The following is a 27932-nucleotide window of genomic DNA, read 5'->3' on the forward strand; positions in this document are numbered from 1 at the left end:
TTTGTCATGGGAGCGCAGGAAGAACAGGTAATAAGTTTAAAGGCTGGAACAGAATCTTGGATTCAACAACAGGAATTCACGACTTTCACAGGGAAGTGTGGGATTCCTTAATATTACATGCCGTTCATATTTAATAGAAGAAAAAAAAATGAAAGAAAAAAGAAGCTGAATAACCACAGCAGTCTGAAAACCACCTGAGTAAAGCCGGGCCTGTTTCTTGGCTATGTTTATCAATAGGGTTGGTACTCCTTAAGTGCCTTGTCACAGGTAGGTTTGAACCCCAGCTCTTTGAGTCTCCAGGCTAGGCTTTGTCCACTTTGCTGTCACATAATTTTTCAGATACATTGCGCTGTCACAACATTTTATAGGGACTTGAAATTGTTACTTCAAACATACACATTAGTGTTTGGCTGCCATCTCGAATTCCAAAAATTGATCAAATATGGCGAAGTAGCATCGAGCCCTTTTGAATTTATCATATTTTGTTCTACTAAATAAAGCGACTTTCATTTCTTGATGCAAGGATAGATGTTTTTGGTACTTGTGCGTTATATGGGCCTTTACAAGGAAACTAGTCATGAAAAACCTGCTAGACAGATTAATACAATAGACCGCTATAGAGTAATGCAATCCAAAGCTTGGTTTTCATTGCGTTTACGATATTTAAACCGCTGTTTTGGGGGGGTTTAGGGGGGGATGTTACCATAGGTTGTGTTAGGTTAGGTTACGTATTTAATATATGCTATGGTTTACCCCTATCCCCTAATGTGCAAATATATACCCCAAATTTGTTTATAAACTATTATATATTCATCCTATTTTATTTTATTCTTTAGCATTAACTAAACTTGACTTTTTAGAAAGGCCAATATAATACACCAGTACCATATTTTTGTTGCTTAGCATTTAGACTAAATATTTGTAGTATATATCCAGCAAGGGGGTAAGATCAAGGCTAGACACCCCAGATATTAATCTAGATGACATTAATCTAGGCTTGGTCGTGTAATTGAGCATTAAACAGGGTAAGACGAAAGAGGAGTGTTCACCAATGTATTAACCTCGCAAGACATAGCGGTACAAAGAGATTGTTGTTGTTTGCAAGCAAATTTTTTGTTAGTTTGTGATTCTTTCAGCTAGTTTGAACATACTTTTTTGAGGGACGAGTAAATGTTAGTCGTTCTGAAAGGAATAAATAGTTTTTGCTTTTTCTAAATGTTTAGATCATATTGGGATTACAATACTTTCACTTGACTGGGTTCATTGTTTTATCTGATCAATTTTTTTGTTATTTCAGTTTTGTGTTTTTATACATCTCTGAGGTAAAATGTCCTACCCTAAATTTTACGGTAGTGACTCCACGTGTTCGAAAATCTGTCGAAAAACAAAAATCAAACATATGAAATAGTAGGAATAAAAGGACAAGAGCAGCAAGGACTTCTCACCTTTTGCGTTTTGTTGGGCTCGGCGGAAGAAGGAATCATGCCTTGGACCGGACTCTGAATGCCAACACTAAGGCCAATTGTTCACCCTTGGGCACTATTCTACACTTTTAGGCAAATAACTGAATGCTCCAACGTTACCTGACCATTTTACGGGGACATTGGATCTAATTTCTTCAGTGTATTGGTTTCTTCTGATTTCTAAACGTTGCATATTGTTACAAAACCAGATCTAATATTCATAAGATTCTGGTTTCATAAGATTATTAAATTTAATTCCACGGAACATGAAACGGAATAAGAAAACGATCGTGTGATATTTTAGCGAAATACCGGCTGATAACGTGAGAAAAAAGTTGTGAATAAATTTCTCATTTTCAAGCTACTAAAATTGTAAGAAGTTTTAAATTGAAGACTTTTTATCTAAGCAAACACCCTTCTTTACTCTTACTTTTCGTTTTAACCTCTTTATTGACAATGAACATATGTACTTAACAGGTAAGCTGGAATTATTTCTTTCGGTGGACGAAGCTTGTCAAAATCTCAAAAACAGACAAAGTCTATAATCTGGTATGGGAGGATCGTAAATATCCTTAAACTTCGTTGGGGACCCTCACTTGCTGCCAATTTGTTGTTTTTATTTTTACTTCTTTTTTTTAAAGCAAGCAACAAGGCTGTTGTGGTTATGACCACTTTAAGTTGCTAAAATGGATCGGAAACAAATAGCAAATATTATTATTCAAAGAAAGATCAGTAAACAAAAGGCATCTCGGTATTTCTATAAAGCGTTTATTTTTGGTGGACATCTGTTTAGATTTGGGACGGCAGAAACCCATTGCATTTACATATTTGTTAAATGGGAAGTTTTTTTATTATTATTTTTTTCAATCCTTTTTGTTAAACAAAAATAATGATTAATTGATAATCTATAAAATATTTTAGATTACAGTATGGCTATCCTAAATTATCAAATACTCAATACGTTTTCCCAATTGGTGTTTGTCTCCCACCGGATTGACTGTGATAATTTCTGAACTTACTGCTACGAATTTGAGGCCGTTATTGAAATATTAGGGCTACTTCTGAAATCAAAATATGCCATACACATATTTCACTAATAGTGGGGATGTCACCATAGTAGAACCCTATCAGGAGGTCGTGACACTCACCCCTGCTGCCATCTATAATTTAGTTTAATGCTGACGGGACATAATTTATTCAAGGATTATCGATCGAGTCTAATGGGGGTCAAGATCGATTTATTTGTTGTTTCTATGTGTAATAACTCCGGGACGAAGGTTGCACATGCGCATTGAATTCTAACGGGAACAATGTTATTGATCTAGGACTCAAGGGGGAAGTGAATTTCCGAGAACTTGATTGCGTAATCGATCGGGAATTTTATTGATCCGATAACGGGAAACAGTTAGATCACTTGTTTCCTTCTCAGCCAATCAGCGAGTCGGTTACATTCCCCTTCTCAGCCAATCAGAGGGCGGGTTACATATTAGCAGCGGAGGGAATATAAGGAAAGGGTTTTTTGCTGAAGTTTTATTAGTCTGTGAATAGAATACAAAGGAGTGAGAAGAAGAAGAACATTTTGACTTTACTCATTTGGATATATATTTGTGTGTGTTGATGATGACGAGTGGAATGTTTACCCTATTAGAAGTTGATAGTGGAGTTGACTATAATAGTACAATAGCACCACGCATTGCAGTGGAAATTACGAAAGGTTCAAGGCTCTGTCTCGAATGGGATGTAGTATATGCAAGATATGTGATATCCTTGAGAAAATTTAAAATGGAAGATCAATTATGTTTTGCAGCAAAAGTTGATATAGCACATTTGAATAGACTTCAATGAGCTTTAAGTGCATTGGTGAAACATATCGAAGACAATAAACAGTATCGCTAATTGTACATGCTCTGTATTATTGATGTTGTTGTTGTTGTAATTATTCAATAAAATTGTTTCGAAATCAAAAATGTTTTCTTTCTTTTCTGGTTAGGCTATGGGGCTAACGAATCAGGGTCAGTCTAGAGTCAGCAGTCGGAGTGAAAGGATTGAAAAATGAATAAATTTGAGAAAGAGATAATTAGATCAAATCTAGTGTTTATGGAAAAACATTTGATTTTGGATGATGATTTTCTCGAGTTATCTCTTAAACGCAGGATATTCTCTTGTCAGGGAACTCTTGACAATATAATGAGGAGTGATTCTCCCCCATTGGACTATTGTATGATGCTTATAATATGTCATTCAAATAGTGTATTGCATATACTCAATTTATTTATATATTAATTGGAACAAAGCAGAATCATACTTTAGGTATACTCTTGAATACATTGCCAATGGAATCCATGTATTTGACCTCCCCCATGAGTTGATCGAGACCACGTCAGAGATTTACCCATCTCTTCTTTCCCACACTTTGAATTTATGGTGCGAGGATGATCAGTTTCCTTTTAGCTGTGAGTGAGTTGACATCTGAAACCGAAAAATGTTATATATATGTCCATTATACATGTACACTCTTGGCAGTTGGACTCAATGTGAGAATTGTAAAGTTATAGATGACTATAGTGAAAAGTGTAAATTATGTAATCCTTGTAAATTACATATAGGTTATGCAGTACAAATTAAAGGATGTAATTCATGTCTTGACGAGGTGTGTGACTCATCCTAGCGGGCACCTCTGCACCAATTGTCACCATGATAAATATGATCAGTGGGAGAATACTTACCCCGCTATGATTTGAAAGCATCCTAAACGTGATTTCAGTTTATTTCTACGAGATTGGTATCGTCGTGGATTTAAATTATTCTGAGAGGAGGAACCGGGTCAGCGATTCAACTGTTGGGGTAACAAGGCAATTTGGCTTCTATGTCATTGTTGTGATGACACTACCTACAATGACTATAAACCAAGTGATTTTTATTTGGCTGTGACGGAATGTGATTCACCATTTGAAAACATTTTATGTGATGTTGCTTCAAACAGACTGATTGAAACTCGTGAATTTCATGATATGAATGCAAATAGTATCATTGACTATACAAAGAGATATGACAAGAGTGAAGTTACATTGTAATGTAGAAAATGTGATCCTGGCTTTGCAGACAATCAAGATCAGTATATAGTGAATACAAATGATTTACCGGCATTAGTTGTTCACGACAGTTGCTTATACATCGAAGAAGAAGAAATCTAAAGTGAAGATTTAAAGTCGTTGTTGTATATATATATATGTATTTCATTAATGAAGAAATTCACAAAAATTTTTTAAGTACTTTACTCTTAGGGCCCTGAAATCAATACTATATAGGTCTGACAGGATATTTTCCACTAGAAAGTCATTCAAACGGGGATTGTCAACATACATGTGGAGAAACTGCATGTAAGTATAGCCGCGACATCGGAACACAAAATATAGTAGTGCATGGAAGCCGCAGCTTTTAGTCGTTAGATCCTGAACCCTCTTCCGATTTTGAATAATAGTTTTCCCACTGCTCTCAATATAGTTGCTGATATGGGGCGTGTAGAATGTATAGGGTAGACCAAGAGGATCAAAAATTCAATCGTCTTCATTGTTTGAAAGATGCATAGCCAATGACCCGTCAGCACAGTCGACGGACTGCTATTAACAATAATCAAGGTATTGTTGACACTTTGATTTTTTCCAAGAAATTCCGAGGGTCGACAATAGGATTTGTACTGGGATATGTAGAGGTCCAGATTAAATACACTGATTATTTGACTGGTGTTCATGGCGCCAAGTCTAGTAAAACACTGCCTTTGGGAGTGATTTCCCAATAGGTTTCATATTGATTTAGTGAGATTAGTGCAATACTCTCAGCCAATGGGTCGGCAAATGTACACTCTAAACGCACACTCCCCGTACGTACTATACTCATATCCTGTGTGCCCGACAAATCCAGAACAATGATACCATGTGTTTTAGCAAACATATCTTTGGTTATACCATTTTCAAATAGTTTTGAGTCATGGTCTAGGGTTTGCATGGTCAACTCGTACAATGTTCTATAGGATTTATCAAAAGATAGATTGTAGAGTGGGATGCCGTTTACTTTGCACACAAGAGATGAAAGTCCAAACATCTCGAATTTATATAGACATTCAGTTCATGTTCCTAGTGCACTGGCGCTCTTTACAAATGCCAAAGTCAATTTCCACGGAATGTCGCCATTGATAAAGGTTGAATCGGTGAAGGTGCGTGACCCCATTGCAATAAGATATGGATTGGTGATTGTTTGAGGACCAAGTAGTTTAATATTGTTGCCATTGGCTCTCAGTTTTTCCACGGCCAAAGCAACAGAACTCATGACCTGTTGTTTGCGTACATGAAGTATTGCCGAAGTGAGGGAGAGGCTTACATCGGGATTGGCAGCAAGTTCCTTTCTCAATATGAAATTGGAGGGTGCAAGCGTCAGTTTTATATCCACTTTAACATTGGGCGGCAGCCATTGGGGTATATTAAATATTTCATGATATATTTTTCCAACTAGGTGTAATTCACTAGTTGTAGCATTTTTAAGTGCATCTGTACTATCAGTATTAGTAATATATTCATATCCATTGGAGGTGCCTCTCAATTCCTTGTATGACATGGGTGTCATCAGCATGAATTGCATATAGCTTGTATAATTTGAGAGATTGTTGCTTGTGCTCACCAGCGTGCCACTTATGTGAACACTAATTTGACGAAATAAATTATGTAGTATACAATTTTCATAGGATATTCCTTCGGCCTGAATTGGCATTGTACTATCGGATTTCCGAACTTTCATTTGCAAATCTATAAATGTTGAAGAAATGTCCATAAAGTAGTCTTCATTGGAATAAATTTGAAAGTGGATATTATCGGAGAGGGGTTGCTGAGGATGAAATTGTTCATAATATCCGTGCTTAACACTCACATTGACATTTTCAGCATTGAATAGATTCAATGAGGCGGTGATTGAAGGTTGAGAATCCTTATGCGGTAGGTAGGACATTTTAGGAGAAGAAATCTAGTTTCGATCTAACAATTTTATTCTTCCTGGGACTTCTGTTTACAGCACGTGTCGGCTTTTTCTTTCTTTTCTTTGACAAGAGGGATAATGTCTTTCGTTTCCGACCTGAGAGGAGACTGATTAGTGGTGCATTGTTTCTTGACCTTTTTAAGACTCTACTATTTTGTTTTAATCTCTCGCCAAGGGTTCGCAGACTTGACCTAAGATTTTCCGAAGCACTTTTTTTAAAATCCTTGCCAGAGCCCCAATCGTATAGTGTAGAGGATGCAAAATCTGTCGCAGCCGGTACAAGATATTTTCTGGCAAGGGGTAGTGCAGAACGAAAGAGCTTAGCAAACCAACTGCCAAGACCGTAACCAGACATTGACGAGCGACCCTTGTAGTAGTCCATTCCATTGCCCTGTTGTCTTGGGCCAAGAGTATTAACATAGCAGTCAATATCAGGACAAGTGAATACCACTTTTTTATTAGACATCTTGCCTTTGAACGATGGGTCGAAAATGGCATGTAATCACAGCCAAACCTTTTGAAATTGCTATGGGATCACCCAATTCGGTTCTTAGTATTAACTGACAGAGTTACAAATAGGAAGTGTTTACGGGAATATACTGAAGATGCTTTATATTGTAGTGGTGAATATGTTCTTGATTGGTTTTTCGTTCAAGAACTCGTAGGAGGGGAACATTTCAATTACGAACCCGAGACGTTTCTACAAATGATGCGTAGAGAAATATACAAGTATCTGTGGAGAATCCAGGCTGAAAGTAAGCAAAATTGAAATTAGTGATTCCGGCACTTTTACCATTGATTTTATTGAGCTTAAAGCCAAGAACATCCTTTAGATTATCGAGAATAACCTTTTCACTGGCAATTGGTGAACTAATGTAGATCTTGCCCTCCTCCTTTGAATAGTTGAAATGAAAAGCTCCTTTTTTATGAGCGGAAATTCTTTTATTAATAGAACGACATAAATCATTCATACAGGTGAGTTTCTCGTAGGGTAATTCAATGTATGGATAATCCATCCAATTGATTTTTTGAATTTGTTCTTGATCACCTGTTGGTGGAGGCGGCCAATCATAGGGTCTAATTTTTATTTCATATTTACGATCCTTTCTCAGGATGTCGTAGGTATTTTTGAGAATACAGTCGACAAGAGCCACTTCATACTTTCTATTGTCATCGAATTTGATGGTGGGGAAGAGTTTCGTCCAAAAAATCACTTGTTCTATTCAAGCAATTGTAGAGAGGATCAGAAACATTGGACATGAAAGTCATATAAAAATCATTGGGCATTGTCAATATCTTCAGCACTGACCCAAGAATCAAAATCTGAGTTGTATCCTAGCCAGCGAACAAGCAACTGTCTCTTGCCATGTCGTGTACGACTCTTTAATATCTTTTCAATTTGATACATTTCGCTAGTGTTTCTAACTTTTTACAGTTCATATTCATAAAAACCGCCGAGAATCTCATCATCTTTGGTGTCTCGCAGTCGATATGTCGTGGGCTCGGTGTCCAGGATTTCAAAAATATTGAAATCCCCTTTTCAAAAATATTGGTGGTTCTATTAATTCGAACAGTATCACCAACATTGAATTTCTTCTTCACATTTTTTTTCTCTTTTTCGCCATTGAAGTATTGCTTTAGAAAAGCATCAAATGTATTTTCATTGTAGTGAACATCCAGAGGACTTGAGTTGGACAGAGATCGATGGGGTCGATGGTTATATATCTGCATGACTTTATCTAAATTATGAATAAAAGCCGGTGTATTTTTCAGGGTACAATATCTTGAAATTAATAGACGAATCGTTCTTATTAATCGTTGAGGCAATGCAGCCTTTATCGGGCTGTGACTATGATAAAGTGTTGTATTATATTTCAATAGAACCTTTTGCACATGTGGATTAACAAATTCGCTGCCATATTCCGATTAAATTTTTCTATATGAATCCTGATCTAGAATCCCTTCAATGGCCCGAGCAACTTCTAAACCTCTCTTTGATCGCAGTGGAATTGCATAGGCATAGCGACTAAAGACACGGATTGGCACCAGAATATATTTGTAGGGCGCCTTGCGACGCTGTTGTATTGTGTCTGGAGTTAACAGATCCGTTTGCATTATATGCAGAAGGGAATAGGCTTTAGTTTGTCGATATTATTTGCTGCGTAGCATGTGATTCTGATGCAGTGTGAAACTCAGTTCATTCTCTAAATATTTTTTTGCTTTTTTCAATGTGGTGGTGGTGCCGGAGACAGCTTTAGAAAGCGTGGTGGGGGAACTTAAACTTCCCGCTTCACCAATATTTTCATAGACACCTTTCAGAATTTCATCCATTTTGAGCGTAAACACGTAGTGTAATGTCCACTCCCCTTTTGCACACTGGAGGGTGAATCAATTCGTCTTCGCTTTTGACTAGCAGCCACAGGTGTTGTAAAATCATTGCTGCTGCTGCTGATAGTATTTTCAAATACTGAATCTTCTTCTTCTTTTTTAAATGGTGTTGTTGGTGTTGGAAGAGGAGGACTATATTCTCTTAGTTTCTTTAGAATTTGCTTATTGCCAATAAGACTTTTGGGAAAGTTTGATACACACAGAAAGGTGTATAGATTATTGTCAAAGGATAAAAGTCCTTTACGATTCGTCACCATATCACAAATTAAATCAACTAGATTATAACTTTTTCCCTGAATTATAACTCGTTTCCCTGTGCTATCGACTTGAACTTGATGTTCATCAGCAGTTTCCAACATGAGATATGATAATACTCTTTTACTCTGTTCTCGATAGGTGAGTGGCAATAGGTTTCCAATTTTCAATACAATTGAATTCAATTCCTTCTCCTTTGATTGCAGTGCTGCTGCAGAATCTTGAGGAGATGTTTCCTGTTTAGAGGGATCAGTGGCGGCGGCGACGGTGGCAGGTCTCTCACGATAAGGTTTATGTTTGTCCACACGTCGCAATGCATCTTGAAGTAAAAGCAGTTTTTTGTCATCGGCAATATTCTCAACGTTAATGAATTTGCTTAGATTGTCTTCAAAATGTTCGACGGGCGACAGGACAAGTTCAAATGGTGTCAATTTATAGGGTTTTGCCATTCTCACTAGAGAAAACTGTTTACAAGTCCTGCAATTATTGGCAGTAAAAGTGTGAAAAAGCTACCACCTGCTTGAAGGAGTCGTTTTCTTTTTAAATTTTACCCATGTTTTTACAATCCAAGGCGCGTACACTGGAACGATGTTGCTTTGTATGTTGTCTAACACCTTCTGGCAGTTGAAAATTTCCCTCAGTTAAATTTAAACAAAGTTCAGATATTAGATTAATGAAATCATTGTCAACACCATGTTTGAGTATAGACTTTCTAAGCAATGGTTTTGAAGTGCTTAAAACTGAAAAAAAATGCCGTTGTTCGTGTAGTTTCTTCAGTGTCCTAATGGCGACTAATAGCCTTTTCTACTGTTCACCGGAAGATATGCTGTAATTTAATTGTCGAAAATGTCGGTGACAACTCGTACATTTTCGGGCGTACTCTGATTAAGATCCAACAAAATGTAGCCATAGGGTTTGTTAATCGCCTGAGTTTACGCTGACAACAGAAATTTAGGGGCGCCGGGGTATATCTGCTTATTGAGAGTTATGAGTGAGCTAGAATCACGAACAACTCGATAGATAATATAGACGGTGCAATTCAAAGCAAGGGTTCACATACATTTGCTCTGATGAAACAGATTGTGTAGAACCAGAGTTATTGAAATGTCTTCATGGTGGGAGCGAACAGTGAACAGTTGCAGCAGTTCATGCGAGAACTGTTCAATGGATTCAGCCAAATCATCAATAATCAGCCAAGAGTTCGGTTCAATAATATTGAAAACATCAAGTTCCTGTATGAATTGTATTGGTATGGTTGTGGCAATAGCTTTTATTTTATCATAGGATTCCTGCCAAACACTGTAGCAATAGTAGATTTTTTTTCGGCTTCTTCAAAAACATTTTATCGCAATTTTGAATTATTTTAGCTAAAAGTGTTGTTTTCCCCTACATTGATGGACCACACAGAAACGATCTGAATGGTGTTTTAAATTGATACATGCTGCTGCTGTTGACAACAGTTGGACTACAAATAACTGTAAATCATACTTGTCCAATGAATAAGTAGTAATTTTTCCCCATAGATCTATCTATTCAAGAACAACAAAAAAACAATATTTCATGGCAGCATTTATTTCGGCACTGCATGAAAACAAATATTTGCAGTCAACATGAACTCGGCAACGATAAAAATAATAACACTTGTTCAACAAGAACAGTTGACAAAATTTCATAGTCAACATGAAAACTCTATTTGTTCAACATGAACTGCTCGGCAATGATTTAGACACTCTATGTACAATAAAAAAAACACTTTTGTCCATCATCAGCACTTATTGTCTTTTTTAAAAACACTTTTTGTCCATCATCAACACTTTTCTGTACCTGACAACATCTTTTAAAGCACTTATTGTCAACTTTTCTGTACAAAAAAACAAAACAAAAAAAAAACACTTTTCTATACAACAACGACAACAACAAGAGAAAAAAACACTTGAAAATACACACACGGAAACGCTAGCACAGTTGAACACATTACGGTGAATTTAAAGGTGTGGGCAACCCCCGGGGACCGCGGGGCCGACGGCCGGCCGGCCGCGGGCGGGACCCCCCCCCCCCTGGGCGGCCGCGGGAAGGACCCTCCCCCCTCCCCCTCCCCCGGAGCCGCGGTGGAAAAAACACTACAATAGTTGTCCGATCACTGCGACGGCTGCTACAGGTTAGGTTAGTTAAGGTTGGGTTAGTAGTGGTTGGGTTAGTGGTGGTTAGATGAACAGTTGAGTTAAGGTGGTTAGATTGTCAGGTTAGTTAATTTATGAACAGGTTGGTGGTGGTTAGTTGGTTAGTGGTTAGGTTAGTTGGTTGGCATAGTTCAGATTAGGTTAATTTATCCAGACCAAGTTGATTGCGATAGTCTATGCATTCAACTCGGTCTGAAATACGGTAGTGGCCGTGGGGTAGGACAGTCACACCATTCTCGAGCACATAGACTTTGTCGGATATACACGACATTGCATTCTTCTCCACTCTCACAGTATAATTTTTATTCTGTAGAGAGCGAATTGCAAGCACTTGTGCTCTCGGCACTAGGATACTTTCCACACAGTCTCTATACATCCTCATGTTGAAATTGTTCTTTACACCGTATGTTGGCACCCCTGTACACGCCTTCTTTTCTTCCCCACTCTCTGGTTCCACACACGAAAATTTGGGACCTAGAAACAATCATCGGGATATCAAATCAATCCCCATCTCTGATGTTAACTTTAATAGTTGGTTTGGGGCTTGACGTTTCACCAACTCGGGGTAGAGTGATGGATTCCAGTTGGTGAAATCCATCCGCGAGCTGATGTGTTCCCCCTTTTCTAAATCACCCAATAAATCCAATTCAGTCCCATTTACTTTTAACAGCAGAGAATCTGTATCTCCATAGTAAACTTGAACCTCCCCCTCCCGTGGCCATTGCACCTTGCACACATTGTAAAAGAACGACAACATGAGCTTTTTTTAAATTTCCAGTACTGAACTGCCGCCTGCACTATTTTTGTTCAGTACCACATTTCGCTTTCGCCTGTGTAAAAGAACCATGCCAGTCTCTATGCTCGTGAACGATGTAAAATTAGGGTCGGTAATAATTCGTGCACAATCTAGAGGGTCAGTCACGACGTCGCAGCGAGATCTATTACGAACGCTTTCACACATTTTGCCAAACGCTGAATTTAGAATCAGGTTATATATTTCCTTCTCCACCTTTGAATTTGCCCTAGAGCGTTTATCGACAAAGGTGTCGATAAACGTTTTCAAATATGGTCGCTGATTGAACTGCAGGACCCTGTGTATTTTGGTGATCTTGAAACCATTGATCACCATCCAGTGCAAAAGCACATTGTGAACAACGATATTCTCCTTAGGGTCCAAATCAGCAATCAGTTTCTGTTTGGAGGGAGTCTAGTGCATCCCCATATCCTCAACCAATGATCGATTGTAGGGGCTCAGAGAGTCCCTGCTCACCGGCCGATTGATACAGGGAAAGACAAAATCTTTGACTGAGTCGTGAAGCGCCAGCGGAATGTGACCGTCAACTTCAAAGAACCATCCTTGTGGCCCGTTGTCCTCGACGGTGGTAATGTCGGGGAACTCACAAGGATTCTCAAGCCATTGATAGTTTCCACACGGCAAAGAGTAGTGAGACATTGCCGAGGGGTACAATGAGTTTATGTCTAAGAACACTGCAGTTGACTTTGCACCGGTGCTGTTTTGTCCGCTCGGATCGGTTGTCAAGACGCGATCCCCATGTAAAACATACCCTCCCCTCATTGAACGCTCTACAAAAAGGTGTTGATCTACAACAGTTATTAGGCGTATTTCCTCCCTACTAATTTTGAAAACTAAGTTCTTCACTAAATGTGGTGTGGAAAAATAATAACCTATATCTAACCCGAACTCTGAAAGGATTTGGTCTGTGTTCTTACAGACTATATCCAACAGAGTTAGAACGTCACTGGCCAAGTATAGTCTACAATAATCCCACCTATTTTTACATTTCCCCTGGGACAAAACCTTCTTGGCAAACTCTTACTCCTTGGCTGTGCATTCACTCTTTGTCAATGAATTATAAAAAACTTCAATTGGAGGTAGTTTCACCTCGCATAAGCAAGTGTCAGAACAATTATAGTCATATGCGTACATACCTTTGCAGGTCAACAGGTCATACATTTTACCGTCTGAAAAGTGCTGTTTAAGCAACGGAGAGCTATCAAAGTTGTCGCTTTTTTGCAGTTGAATCAATTGACTCAATGCCTTGGGAAAAATAATAAAGGAATCAAAAAACCTGATTTTATTCCAGCACGTATGCCCATTATCCACTGCCTGCCATTTCAGCTCGAGAAGCAGCAACTTCTCAGCCGATTTGGGAATTATGTTATAGGTAAATGAACTATTTACCCATGGACAATCTACTCCCCCTTCCTCCCTATGCATACGTGCCAGTGCCGGTAAAATAAATTTTAAGTCATAATTAGAGCTGTGGATAAAAACAGGGATAAAAAACTGCTGGCTAACATTTAAATTACACGATTGATGCGCAACCCCCCTAAAATTACTACCCCCCGAGGATATTTCCTGCCACAAGTGATTATGATCTCTGACTTTCCCCCTCCCCCTCTTTTCCCTTTAGTCCCCTTATCCACCTCTACAAACTCCCCCTTACATAGCCAACATATTTTTTGATTTTTAATCGCGAGACAATCCTCTGCAGACAACACCCTTGGATAATGGGTATTTCTCAAACGAGAAATAGCACCATTAGCCGTGGCAATCAGTTGAGTCAGTGCCATGTCCATGAACTCGGGCCCCTCATCCAATGTTTCTACTATTTCTAACAACTACATGGTGTTAGAACTATCTCTTTGTGCGTGAGCATCGGACAATGCAATAGCCTTGTGTTCTTTGACTCGGTTTGGATATTGGGGGTCATTCACCTCCACCAACTGAGCTTCACAATCTAATGATATTTTGTTGCACTGGAGAAGTGTATTCTGGAAATTTTTAAATCGTAGAATAGCCCTATCCCCTGAAACCGATTCCACTGTCTGATAGCCATGCTGTCTACAATGCTTCATATGATTTTGTAACTTTAGTTCAGTCCAAAATCTAGAGAGGCATGTTGGACAGTAGAAACATACCCCTATATTCTTAGCCTCCCCCAGAACTCTACTAATGTCTGTAATAGGATTAAAATGGCCACTTGAATTGGCACGGTCACTAGGTGGTGGGCATAACAACCAAACCCAGTGTCTAATCAAATCAATTGACGGGCCCCTTACGGAGAAGACCACCCCCTTCTTTTTGAAAAAAACCCCATCTTCAAATTCAGTTTCATACTGAACCACAGTAACGCCGATATTTAAGTGGGCATTAGCCCTTTCAAAAATATCAATGGATCTTAGCGTTACTGGGTATTTCCCCTCTAAACACGAAAAATCTACAATGGGGAAATCGGACCCTTCCTTCCCAAGTATAGCCCAATTGTCTAAATTCGTCTTGGTAGCGTCCCGAGCTAGAGGCTCGTATGCTGATATGAGGAAAGCATATCTGAAACACATTTGACCTGTTTCAAGACCGATCCGCTGGACACCTTTACAACCTTCTAGATCTGGATTATATTTTAAAACTGTATCCCTTTCATGCCCACCTGTCCCCCCTCTTAAAATAAAATCTTTCTTAAATTTACAAATATTAACACTTAAATTTTCAACAAAAAGAACTAGAGATCCACTACCATTTTCAATATAGTTCTCGATATGCGTTATAATTTGATCTACCCAATCCATGAAAGCACCCCCAAAATTTTCTAAATTCGAATAAACCAAACGCATCTCGGAATGTACATAATGATAATAAACTTCACTTTTCCCCTCATTTAAATAGAACACTTTTAGAACAATGGAAACCTTAATTGAATCCCTACCTCCCCACAACTGAATTTGGTTCTCCAGAAGTGCACGAATTTTATCTACATAGTTGTGCACAATTTCTACAGGGTCAAAAACAAATTTTCCCCCCATAAGTGTATTAAAGGGATCACCAAACGTCGCAGTGTAAACATCTATTGCATTTAAAATTCTGCTGGTCAATTGAAAATCGGGAAATGTTGTACCCCCCTCCCCCTCTTGTATATTAACCTCTCCCCCAAGTTGTTCAACAAGATTTGGCAAACGTTCCTCTGTAGTTGTTCGAAGTGGATTCGTGTAATCAGTGGGGGGGAGGGTTCCATGTTAAGTCCCGTGTAAATCCTCTAAAAGCTACAAAGTCTTTGGACTTAGAACAGGTAAGTCTCTCTACTCAATTGTGCAATTATCTAAATTAAAAAAATTTATTAAGTAAATAATTGATATTTCCAGGTATTTCATTATCGATACCTTGCCAAGACATTTCATTTTCACGATACTCCAAAGATGCAACGCCTTCCTCTTCTTCACTCGATGGCGAGTAGGGGACCAATGCACCAACCTATAAATGAAAAATTAGCTTATTTTCAAAGTGTTCAAATCATCCCCTACTGCTTTTAAAATTTGGATTATTATTGCTTAATAACATTTGGTTAATTCAACTGAAAGTTCCAACTTAACGACAATCAAAGATATGACATAGAAGACGGCAATTTGTTCGTTTATTTTCAAAGTGTTAAAAAAAAATTTTTTTTTTTGTGGTGCTTCTCTGGCCCGCAGCGCATCCTGCGGCGCTTTCCTGGCCCGCAGCGCATCTTTGTGGCGCATCCCTGTGGCACTTCTCGGGCCCGCAGAGCTTCCTGCGGTGCTTCTCGATATATATATATATATATATATTAGGCCGATCAGAGATGCGGTACCCACACCCCCCCCCCCGAGCCCGCATCCATTTGTGGGTATCATTTGTTTAGAATAAACTATATTTTCTGCTAGAAATAGTTATTTTTAGCAGTCCTTAGACATTACGAGATAACCAAATCTGTAAATTAGATATCTGTAAACCCAATTTTGCGTACCATTAATTAGAATTAACTATAGTTTTTGCTAGAAATATCCGATCATGAAAATTAAGTGTATAAATCCATTTTTTTGTCTACCATCTATTTAGATTAAGCTATACCCAAACAATAGCCTACTTGCACAAACTAAGATATAAACTCCCAACATTTAATTCTATCGAGCAATGTTGAAGCAGCTTCTCGAGCCCGCAACGCTTCCCATAGCGCTTCTCCTGCCCGCAGCGCTTCTCGGACCCGCGGCATATCTTATATTAGTATAAGATATTTACAGTCTAAAACGTCACATGACATAGAAGACGGCAATTTGATATTGTTCAAACAATCCCTCCAAATAAAATTTCATATTAATACTCTTTATCTGCTCTGGGAAAAAAAAAATAAAACAAAAAACATGATTTGAAAAGGATAGCCATCTCCTGTCATGATACACAACTCATTCCGATAGAAAGTCGTTTTTTAAGAAATTTGTATAAACAAGATTAACCTTTCGTTTATATCACGATAGAAATTACCTAACCTTACTTAGACCAGAATATAGTGCATTTTTTTTTTTGGCTTCACTAATCTAATTTAGCAAAAGGGTGAATGCATGCACTTGACATGATTCAAAGGGAGAACATTATATTTCCTTTGGGGAGAAAAAATCTTTTAATATCCCACTGAGATATACTTTTACGCAGTGTTCGAAAATGGTGCATGTAGAAGAGACCTATAATAGTTGGAAGAAATTGATAGAAATTTCCATATGATAGGTAGGAAAAAAATGCTTACATTTGCAAAGTCCGAGGGCAGTATTTGAATGCCCGAAGGCCCAGGTTGTGTGTGTTGGTGGGCTGGGGGGGCGGCAGCGCTATGTTCTTGCACAGCTGGGCCAGCAATGTCATGGGCTTGTGGAGTTGGAGCATCGTGGCTCACCATCATGTGAGCAGTCATCCACTCTCTTTTTAGCTTTCTACATGACTGCATAGGGGCTGGCACTGATGGGACTGCCACACCCTCTCTGGCTTTCTTAGCGGGTGGCGGCGACGGGCATTCTTCATAATTGGCCTTAAAAAGAAGAGAAAAAAGTTAGTATTGAAATAATTTGCCCCTTTTTTACAGAAAGAAAGTTAGTATCATCATCCGCATAATTTTGTTTAGAAAAGCATTTATCACTAAGAAGCCCCCTCCCCCTAAACCCAAAAGCAAAGCAAAAAGTAAAATTTACGAGAAATGCTCCTATTTTTACCATGTTGAGAAAAAATTAAATACACAACTTGTGAGAAATCAAACCCGAAAAGCATAGAACTTCTATTTTTACCATTTACACAATACATCCCCGTCCCCCCGCGTCCCCCTAGAAACACTGAGTACTCAAAATGAAAAACAAATACTATATGAAACTATTTATCATGAGCAACACCTGATCCCTCTTGCAATTTATAAGATTTACCCTATCGCTAATTCGACTGGAAAAAAAAGTGTCTTTCTGTGAAACCTACAAAAAGCTTAATCCTCTGGTTTCGTAGATACCGGATGACCATTGACAGGATGTGATAATTAACCCATATTTAAATCTTTGCGGAACCGATAAAAGATAGGGTAACGTCTTAAATGGAAACTGTTTATTAATAGCTGACAGAAGTCAATTGTCACTTTAGATAGAAATAAAGAAAGAATAAATTTATTGAAAAAAGAGAAATATTTCTATTAGCAAGAATTATACCTGTAAAATCAGAGTGGGGGTGGGGAGGGGTGTCAGGTTTATGTAATAAAAAGAACATATTTTATGTTTTCTAGTGAGTATAAAGATTGCACGGTGGTTAGGTTTGTGGGGGGAGGGGGTACTTACCTAAATATACTAGAGGGTGACTAAGGAAAATAATTTTATTTTGAAAATAAAAATGTATTAAATCAGAACTTACATGGTAAATTGAAGTTGCCAAGGCTTCAAGTTCATCAATATCATTCATAGTTGCTTCAATTGTGTCACAATACTTTCTGATAATTTAATCACATTGCATGCCCGTTATATACGAAATCTCAAGGGCGAATTGTTATGTAACGGGGGGAAAACCATACGTAACCAGCTCTCTGATTGTCTGAGAAGGAAGATGTATTTGACTCGCTGATTGGCTGAGAAGGATGCATGTACTTCCAGTTTCCTATTCCAGGACACCTTGACATTCATCCTTAGCATGCACCTGTCCAAAACAACAATAATAAATAAATCCCTCAGGCCTAAGGATTAAAGAAACCATAATGTTTCTTAATTCCCCCTTCGTGAACCAATAATTTCCCCTAGCGATTATGTAAATCAATTTCTCAGGTTAGGCTAGCCAAACAACAATGAAGCCATGTTTGTTTCTTAATTCCCCCTTCGTGAACCAATAATTTCCCGTAGCGATTATGTAAATCAATTTCTCAGGTCTGGCTAGCCAAACAACAATGAAGCCATGTTTGTTTCTTAATTCCCCCCTTCGTGAACCAATAATTCCCCCATCGATTATGTAAATCACCCCCAGTGTCATTACACCTGGACAAACAACAGCAAATAAATCGACCTTGACCCCCATTAGACTCGATCGATAATCCTTGAATAAATTATGTCCCGTCAGCATTAAACTAAATTGTAGATGGCAGCAGGGGTGGGTGTCACGACCTCCTGATAGGGTTCTACTCACCATTCTGGAATCTGAGTCATGCAAGACTTTCAATCTGCAACATTGAAGAATCAAATGTTGGGCTCTTGAGCCTCTACCCCTTTCATTATTCTCCACCCTGAGTTTGCACTTATAAACTTATTACACCATCTTTCGACCCATGATGGTATAGGGATTATCTTGGTTTTGTCGTCACTAATTAAAATGCAAATAGTTAAAAATGATTAAGATTTCGGCATGAATAATGCTCTAAGGCACAGTGCACTAAATACATATTTGAGAAATGTTGTTCCTTTTCCACTAAATTGGTATGTAAGGCTTTCCAAAATTGTTCTTCATAAATCTGACCCTATTATTGCAATATACAAGCTCAATGTAAACAACCTTAAATAAATTTTCACCAAAAAGAGTATTTAAAAATTTCTCAGGCAGTTGATGCATAAAACCTATGTCAACACACGGGCAACCGAAGTCACCATGGTTGGATTTTAGTATATTTGGAGACGTGCAATAGTGGTTTCTAAAACAGTAGTCTTTAGAGAATTATAAAAAATAAATTGTATAAAGATATAAAAGGAGGAATTAGTCCATAACGATAGAACCTTTGTGCATCCCTGGTTTCAGGTACTTTATTATGGAAAATATATATAACCTGAGTATTGCAGTTACCCCCAGTAAAAAACAAAAAAACAAAAAAAAAACAAGAGCGATACTAGGACGTGCATCGAATCGGACGGTTGAAGGAAGTCATGTCTGGGCTTTAAAGGATTGGTTTTTACTTGATGAACAATAGCTGCGTAGGTATTTAACCCACACATTCTTCCATAAGTCAAGGGGATTTTGATAATGTCTGTTATTTCAGCATCTTTTGCCTTCTTTCTAGAGAGATCCAGGTTTTCAGCCCGGATGTAAGGACCCTACCTCCACAAATGAACTACCAATTTTGCCAAACGAGTTTTTCTGCAATTGGGCCGAATGTGGTCTAAAATTTAATGACCCTCAGTTGTTCTATTGGCATGTCCGTGGCCATATAAACTATGGTGAATCAGAAACCTGTGAGTGGGAAGGTAACCTATACTTCATTTTTCAAGTTTCTTTTTATATTTTTTAGTTTTGTTTTTATTTAATTGATCCTTCTAAACTGTAAAATAAAAATGAAAGCTTGGAGTGGACTCAATCTAATCCAGTTTTTAACTCATTAAGTTTGGTCATACAACTTAATTAACTGCCAGCATAAACCTTACAATTTAACGCTAACAAGGCTTTGTATATCTAAAATTCATATATTATTCGGTGTAGATTTTTACAATGCTTTTTTCCTGGCTTTTAACAAACATAAGGGTAAGTTTGTAGACGGGCATATTAATCCCTGGGCTTGTAAAAGAAACGGCAAGTTTGCAAACCAGGTGTACAATAAAAAATGGGGAAGATTTTTAAAAATGATAAGTAGCATTTCTTTAAATATTCCTAAGTAATGAGATATCACTATATTTTCTTGCATTTCTTTAAAGAAGGACTCTTTATTCAATAGTGGTTCCTAAAAAATAAGCATCCCCTATTATTACATTTTCCAAGTAGTTTAATAATTGGATTCTGTTTCACTTAACCATATCGTTTGTTGAATACCTTATAAGAACGTACTTTTGAGGCTAGGTTAGCTGTAATGACCTTTAGATATTAGGCAGGTTGCTATTGTTCACCCACAGTCAAATTACCCATAGGGCTACTTGGCATTTTAACTTTGTTTTGAAAGGCCTAAGATTGATTATTCAAGAGCGTTTTCTAAAGACTTTAAAATTTAATCACATTCTTTCTTTCATCTTAATTGCCCAGTCGCCGCCAATCGTTTCTAAATAATAAAAATTTTTAAACCCGCCCTTGCTACATAGGAAGCGGAGTAAGTTAAAAAGAAAAAATTAAAAACGAAGACAAAAAACAGCTTAAACATGTATTCCTGACAAAAGTCACAAAACAAGTGTAGTAAGTAACACCAAAAAGACAAAAGAAATAAAAAGATATACAGACAATTTATTTGTTTGAAGTATTTCCAGAAATAAAACGTATCAAACACAAATTTATATAATTTATAAAACAGCTGGGTTTGATTCTAACGTCTGTGCCAGGGTTGGTCGGACCAACTATGTAACAAGGTTAAATCGACCTAATCGTAGGTAAACTTCCTCCTTTAATTTCGAATGTAAATTTTCATATGGAGTCCATATATGTGTCGCGCCAAACTTTTAAATAACATTACGGCTTTTACATTTATAATACCGGAAATAAGGAACGCTTATATTTCCCATTTCATTAGCACCCAAAAAGGGGCGCAAACCTGATAGAAAAAGAATGGACTTGTCACAATACGTTGAATAAAGTCCTGTCAAGGCTTTATGAGAAATCGGTGTTGGTTTGGATTAGTCCATACTCAGAATTTTTTTTCTTTCTTTCTTTTTTAGCGTAGATGTCGCTACAGATAATAAGGCACCAATTAGAGAATTCGGTAATATCTTGAATAGTTTATTATTGTGTCACCTCCATCTGTTTTGGCAGGAAATATAGATTTAAACAATCCTGATGATAACCGCAGAGGATAGGTTGAAATATTGCTTCATTCTCCGATTGATGCCTAATTATCCATAGTCGTAAGGTGGGCTTAGACGCTTTCTTCCAATTGTGCACCCATCAGAATGGCTTAAGAAAATATATCAGATTTTCAAATTTTTGAACCTATTTTCTGGTAGGATTATGGTCTTTTGGAGTTTTCGATTTCTTACCTGAGAATAAAGATACGATTCACTCTCTCTCTCTCTCTCTCTCTCCCTCCTTCTCTCTCTCTCCTTTTTTTTCTCTCTCCTTCTCTCCCTCTCTCTCTCGTCTCACATATAGTCACTTTAGCGAATACCGCCTATGCTTAGGAACCGTACCTGAAACTGTCATTAAGTTGCCTTCTAGTAATTTTAGTGCTAAGACTTATCTTTCTAAATTTTTTTATTTGATTTCTTTTCTATAACTTTTTTTAGGATGCCGTTACAAACACGGATGCAGGAGTAAATTTTTGAGGCATCTGATGAGGCATAGTGGAGAGCAGACTCATTCATGTCCATTCTGCGGTCTTTCTTTTTCCGGAAAAGAACGTTTAAAGGAGCACTGGCTGAGGGTTGAACATGTTCCTGTTGGTGGTGCTCCATTTGAATGTACTAGATGTTCAAAAACATTTGTCAGTCTTGTTCTGCTAAAAGTAAAGTAACTTTTTTTTTTTTTTTTTTTTTAATACAACAATCACTGAAGGCCGTAAAGGCTGCTGACGTCTCTCTCATCAGAATTTCCGGACAACATTGCATGTGAAAATCTAATATATTAGTCGGACAAGTAAAAGCAAGTATATTAGTCAATTAATTATTTGATCGATCTGTCGCCAATTATCTAATTGATTGTTTAATCGACATTTAATTGATCGGTCACCAATTTAGCATATGCTCTGCTCTAGTAAGGTTTTTGTAAAGAGCAAGTAATCTCTGTAACGTCGAAGTTGACGGCTGAAGGAGGCAATGGCCTCCTTCAGCCGTGAATGAAGGAGGCAGTACCTTATGTAATTTTACTCTTTTTAAGTTTTAACATCTTTGCTTGCGTTTAACTAAACATATATTTATTTCTATTCATTTTTCTGTAGATGTATTGTATTACGGATCACTAAAACACTCAATGAAGAAACATAATTTGCAATGATTTTTACCTGTTTCCAGTAAAGGGACAACTAGATTAAAACCCGTGATAAAATGAAAATTTGAAGTTGGAACTAAAGAGTTAGCCTCCATCTCTTATAAGAGAAACAATCGTATAAATTTTAAAGTTATGAAAACACAAAGAAAAAAAATTGCCCACAATAAGATCTAAAGCTGCATCTTCACAAAGTATAATGTTTTAGTAGGTCAGTTCGTACCCTACGCAACTTCAATAAGTTCGTGAACCTAGATTGCGTATAATTAATCGGTTTGAAATTTTAGCATAGACGATTAGAATAATAAAAAAAGAAATTGATGGTAATTTGTCTTTCATTGGTAGTTAGTTTTGGATCCAGAATTTTGAGATTTGAGCTTCCTGTCTTTTTATGCAAGGTTGTTTTGTTGCATTTTTTTTTCTTTTTTCATATTTGTATATATTCAACTGCCAAATGTAACAAAAATAAGCTGTACCTGAGCTAGGGGCTGATCGGCACCCCCTTAATTCGTCACTGACACTGCTGTGTGGTAGCAGTGGATGTAACAAATTACATCAAGGTATTGTATTAAATGTGAAAGTAGATAGGAAAGCTTCAAACAAATGCGCCTTTGTGTGTTGGTACATCTTCGAAAATATTGAAGTTAAGTACTTAGCTATTAAACAGTATTTTAAATTTATTGGTTATCTCATGAATCTGACGACATTTTAATGCTAAGAGGGCCGAAATTTTTTTTTTTTTTTTTTTTGTTACAAAACCCACAGAATTTTATGAATATGTGAGTACAAGGAACGAAAAAGGGAAAGAAATTTGGTTTATAGCATCGCTGATGTATGAAAGGGGAAAGCAAGAATGAAAGATTAGTGACCAGTGTGCCACTGGGTGACAGAACATGATCATAGATCTCTATTCATTACTTTTGTATCATATAGTTTTTCTTATACTACATTAAATTGTTTTGAGACTTGGATTCTAACAGCCAAATGAATAAATAGATGATCATTTTAATACAACTAGAATTATATTCCCCGCTACGATTTCTTTTTTTTTTGGAAATCTAAAGTTTATTTTCTTCTTTTTTGTCTTTTAGGGGGGGGGGGGTATTACCAGAGTATCCTTTATTAAGATGGGGCGTTAAAATGCAGAAGTATAAAATTGAGGCCAGGGTTTTCCTATTTCCTGTGGCTTTCTCCAGATTTATCTTGAGAAATTTCTTCTTGATGCGCAATCCTTCTCGATGTGTCCAAACATGATTATAATGACGAGGTTCAGTCACAGAATTGGATTACCAAAATTTATAATCGACCAGTATGAAGCTCTATGTTTTCTTGAATATTATTTTGTTTGGGTTGGTAGGCTAAATCTTTTAGATTAAAGTTTGCTTTATTTGTAGCTTATAGCACCACTAAAAAGGTTACCGGATTATAAAATGCTATGAGATGAAGGGTATCGAACAAATGAACACTTGTAGCACCTTCGAAGAGCTAAAAATGGCAGCTTTTATATTTTTATTTGTACAAGTCATTCTGACTACCCTTTTTAAAAAAAAAAAAAAAAAATAGAACTCAATCGCTTTTGCAAATATGCTTGATCATTAATTTCGTTGGAAAAAAGAAATTTTCTACATCTTTCTTTTCTTTTGTCCTACTAAATACTTTTGAATACAGGGCTGTGAAACATTGAGAATTGGACCTTGAATCTTTACGCAATATATTTTGATCCTGAATTATCGACTTCCTGTAGTTGCTGCTATTTTCACCCCCAGCCAGGGTTTTTCTATGCTCTCTTCATTATTCTCTATCGTCCTTGGTTGCAAAAAAATTATTTTCGATTTACACTAACAGTTTTTTTTTATTTTTTTTATCAATCAATTTATTTTTTTTATCCCAGTAGAGCTACATGACAAAAGGAACTTCTATTAACGTATATGCTACTTTATTATGTTATCATTCTAACTCATTTGACGTCTATTTGAAAGTGGCGTTTGACATCCCTTAGGCCAACAAATCATTCATATCAGTGTTTCTTTTTTATCTTCATGTTTGTTTTGTGTATTGGGGGGAGGGGGTAGAAGGTTTTCATGGTCATAGCCAACTGAAAATCTTTCTTTCTTTGATATGGATAAAAAATAATCCTGTCGACTTAGCTTATCTATTAATGTCCTTTTTGGCAGAAAATGCCTTACATAGTGGCATTTCTGGCCTCTCTTATAGCCCAGGCAAAATTATGATTAGTGTGCCTCACCCCTCGTGTTTCCCAAAAAATGTTCAGGCCGAATTCTATTAAAATTTTCATTATTAACAAAGTTATTTTCCATTTATCAATTAATTTTTAATTTATGTTTATTATTTTTAATTTGCTATTTAAATTATTCAATTTTTTAATGGCGCCCTTAAAATTTCTGCGCCTGGCACGAGTGCCCCCTCTTTCCATCCCCTTAAACCAACTTTAATCTTACGCGAAGAATTCATGGATGTTATACGTGCTAAGATTATTAAAACTGATAAGTTCTCAAGTAATATTTTCCTGGAACTAGGTGCAAGGGATACAGTAACTAGTTATCTCATGGAGTTTGCAATAGAAAAAGAATTTTAGGATCAGATTAATAAATTATAATGTTTCACATGTAATAGGAATAATTTAATTTCTCTTCTTTTCAATATGATTTTTTTTTTCACTTTGTCAATTTATTCAGGAGCATCAGCGAGTCCACGCAGCAATCAAGACTTTCAGTTGCTCTATATGTGGACCATCCAAGCTTTTCCCCTATCAGTCAAAGCTCGATCGGCATATTGCACAAGTACACTCGTCACGAAGGTCTTTTCAGTGCACCGTCTGTTCTTATGCGTAAGTATTCAGAATTTGGAAAGATCTGTGAGAAGAATTGTTACAGAGCTCTATAGGATAGGAGGTAACCGTACTCTTCAAGGACGGGTTACTCCTATCGAATTTTAGGGCGTAACTGAATTAGGCTTAATCGGCTGGTAATTTATATTAATTTTTCTATAATTTTTATAAAATTTTTCTTTTTTCTATTTAAACTTAACCGTTCTTTTACTTCCTAATTGTCTGTCTTATTGCGAACGTTTTTCCATATTGCACATTTTTGTTGCTGTATTTTTTACTATGTTAGGTCTGGCGAAAACTAGCAGCTTTTTTTGCTCTTTTATTCGTTTGCTTTGCATTTATTTTTGCGTCGTGGATCAGCCGGCCTAAGAGATTTCATTGTTTTTTTTGTTTTTTTTTTCAACTGTAACGGCGATCTTCGGTGAAGTTATGGGGAGGTTTTAAAGAGGAAGCTTTGAATTGACTGGAATGGAAGGGGTGCATGTGTTGCTGTGTTGGCTATAGGTGGTTTGGTGCCGCAGAGAGTTAGTAAAATAGTAGTAGAATAATTAAAATTAGTTGGTAAGTCGGTATTGGACGATTCTAGGCAGTAAATTAAACAAGTACTGCATGTTCCTGTAGTCAAAAGCATATTATGGAACATAGGCTTCATCAAACCATTTATTAATGAAAGCTAATAATAATTTATTAATTGTTAATGAACATTTATTTATGTTCAACAGTTAGAAATACTATTGAAATGTATTTCAGATATAAATTTTTCTTTTTAATTGTAGTGCGTGTATCTTAAACTGGTGAACCTTTCTTAAATGTCAGTAGATGTAAATTAAACTGCCTTTATTTGAAGCTAAAATAAGATTTTCTGTTGAAAGAAATTTATACATCACATAGTTTAAATTATGATCGGATATATGAATTTCTATGAAATTGAACAAAACTTGTGTTAGATAGATACTTTATTTGTGGCTTGACTGGAATCCCGTAATTTCACATCTACAATAAATGTAAATTGGCAAAAAAAGAACAGGAAAATAAACGCAGCAAAATTAAAAAAAGAAACACTACGGATAAAAAAAGAAGGCTACAAACTGAATAGTAAGCTTGTCTGTTTAGAAATCAACTACATTCATTAAATGAACCGGCTTATATAAATGGACGTTGCACTACTAAGGACCTAGTAAATTTACTGTCACTATTTAAATACATATTAAATGGGAAACAGATCAATTAGTTGTTTAAGCATTTCATCAACAGCAAGTGAACAGAAATTTATGGAGGATGTGAAGGCAATTCTTAACACTAGCGAACGAGCAAATTGGAGTGGCATTTTCTATTTTGTAGTAAACAATTTTGTCGGTTTAAAGCCCCTATCTGCCAAAATATGAAATTTCGTAATTGTTTCAAGAGGGACGGACATATGTGCGTGTTTTTTTTGTTTTTTTTCAGTGATCATAATCTACCAATTGTCCTACAATATCTAAAGAAGGCTCATTGGAAAGGAAACTAAAGACTCTAGTTCTCCTTATAACTAGCAAATAGATTATGTCAGAGCAAAGTGGTCTTTTTTTGCCATTTTGTGGTGAAAATCGACAATTTTAGCCGAAGATGGAGTGAAAATTCTGAAATAGTGAATCAATTCAAAACTATTGAAAAACTATATATTGAGCTTTTCACCTTCAGAGGGAGTAATGCCACGCAGTTGCGTATTCGTTCCAAATGATATGGATATAGATTTTGTTTTTAACTGAACCGGAAACCTGGAATTTCAGCAAAATACAAAAAAAGGAGCACATATAAAGAAGAGAAAGAAGAGAGAAAAATCATGAGCTAAACAGTAAGCATATCACCTTAGGAATCAACTATGTTGTTGATTTGAATCAGTGAGAATTTGAAGAACTAAGGTCCTAGTAAGTTTATATAGATTAAGTAAGTACAAATTAAATGGATTAGAGATTAACATCTCGTTTGAACGTTTATTAAAAACGAGCGAGGAAGTAATAGTAATTTTTAACACCACCACACGAGCACAGTAAAGTGTCTCTTTTTCCAATTCTATGTAGGAAATAATTTGAGAGACTGTGACTGCTTATAAATTGTGGTAAGTAAGGAGAAAGGTTAAATCTTTTACGAGATATAAGTTCATTTATATTACGAACAAAATTCATCGTCCAACTGCTGACGAAATTTTCAAACCTAGTATACTAATTGTAATATACTGTATTGGATAGAACAGCATGTTGAATAACAAGAGAAGGATTATTATTTTTTAATTGTAATGTTGTAATATTTAATTTTTCAGTAAAGGGGCTGTGATCAGTGAAATCACTTTATAACTCAATCACCCATAAGGTTTCGCTATAAAAGAGCAAGTTTCATAATTTTATGTACTGGACAAAAAGCCCATTGTAAGGCTTTTGAGCCTCATAGCCTCGCAACTAAATCTTGATCTATGAGTTCTTAAAATACACAGGTATATGAGGTTTTAAAATATACCGTTATGTGTAAACTTGCTAAGTCATTTTTTCAAGGAGACGACATTGGGAAACCGTCTCTACTATGTTTCTACGTATTACTAATCATAAATTGAACAGCACTCAGCGCTGGTCAGCCCAAAATTGATCAGCGCT

At 36.7% G+C, this 27932-nt stretch overlaps 1 protein-coding gene across 2 annotated transcripts in view; it reads left to right on the top strand.

The window, feature by feature from the left end:
• The window catches only part of LOC148942753 (histone H4 transcription factor-like), a 140685-nt gene that overhangs the window by 94216 nt on the left and 18537 nt on the right, over nt 1-27932 (top strand). For both annotated transcript variants that reach the window (XM_089102021.1, XM_089102020.1), the window contains exons 6-8: nt 19624-19807; nt 21761-21978; nt 25154-25305. In XM_089102021.1, the coding sequence (XP_088958147.1) occupies nt 19624-19807; nt 21761-21978; nt 25154-25305 (554 nt within the window). The remainder of the gene's footprint in view (nt 1-19623; nt 19808-21760; nt 21979-25153; nt 25306-27932) is intronic.

This window comes from Artemia sp. Qi Xiang Cuo, chromosome 16 (assembly GCF_049724085.1).
Source record: "Artemia sp. Qi Xiang Cuo chromosome 16, ASM4972408v1, whole genome shotgun sequence".
In the NCBI taxonomy this organism is placed as follows: domain Eukaryota; kingdom Metazoa; phylum Arthropoda; class Branchiopoda; order Anostraca; family Artemiidae; genus Artemia; species Artemia sp. Qi Xiang Cuo.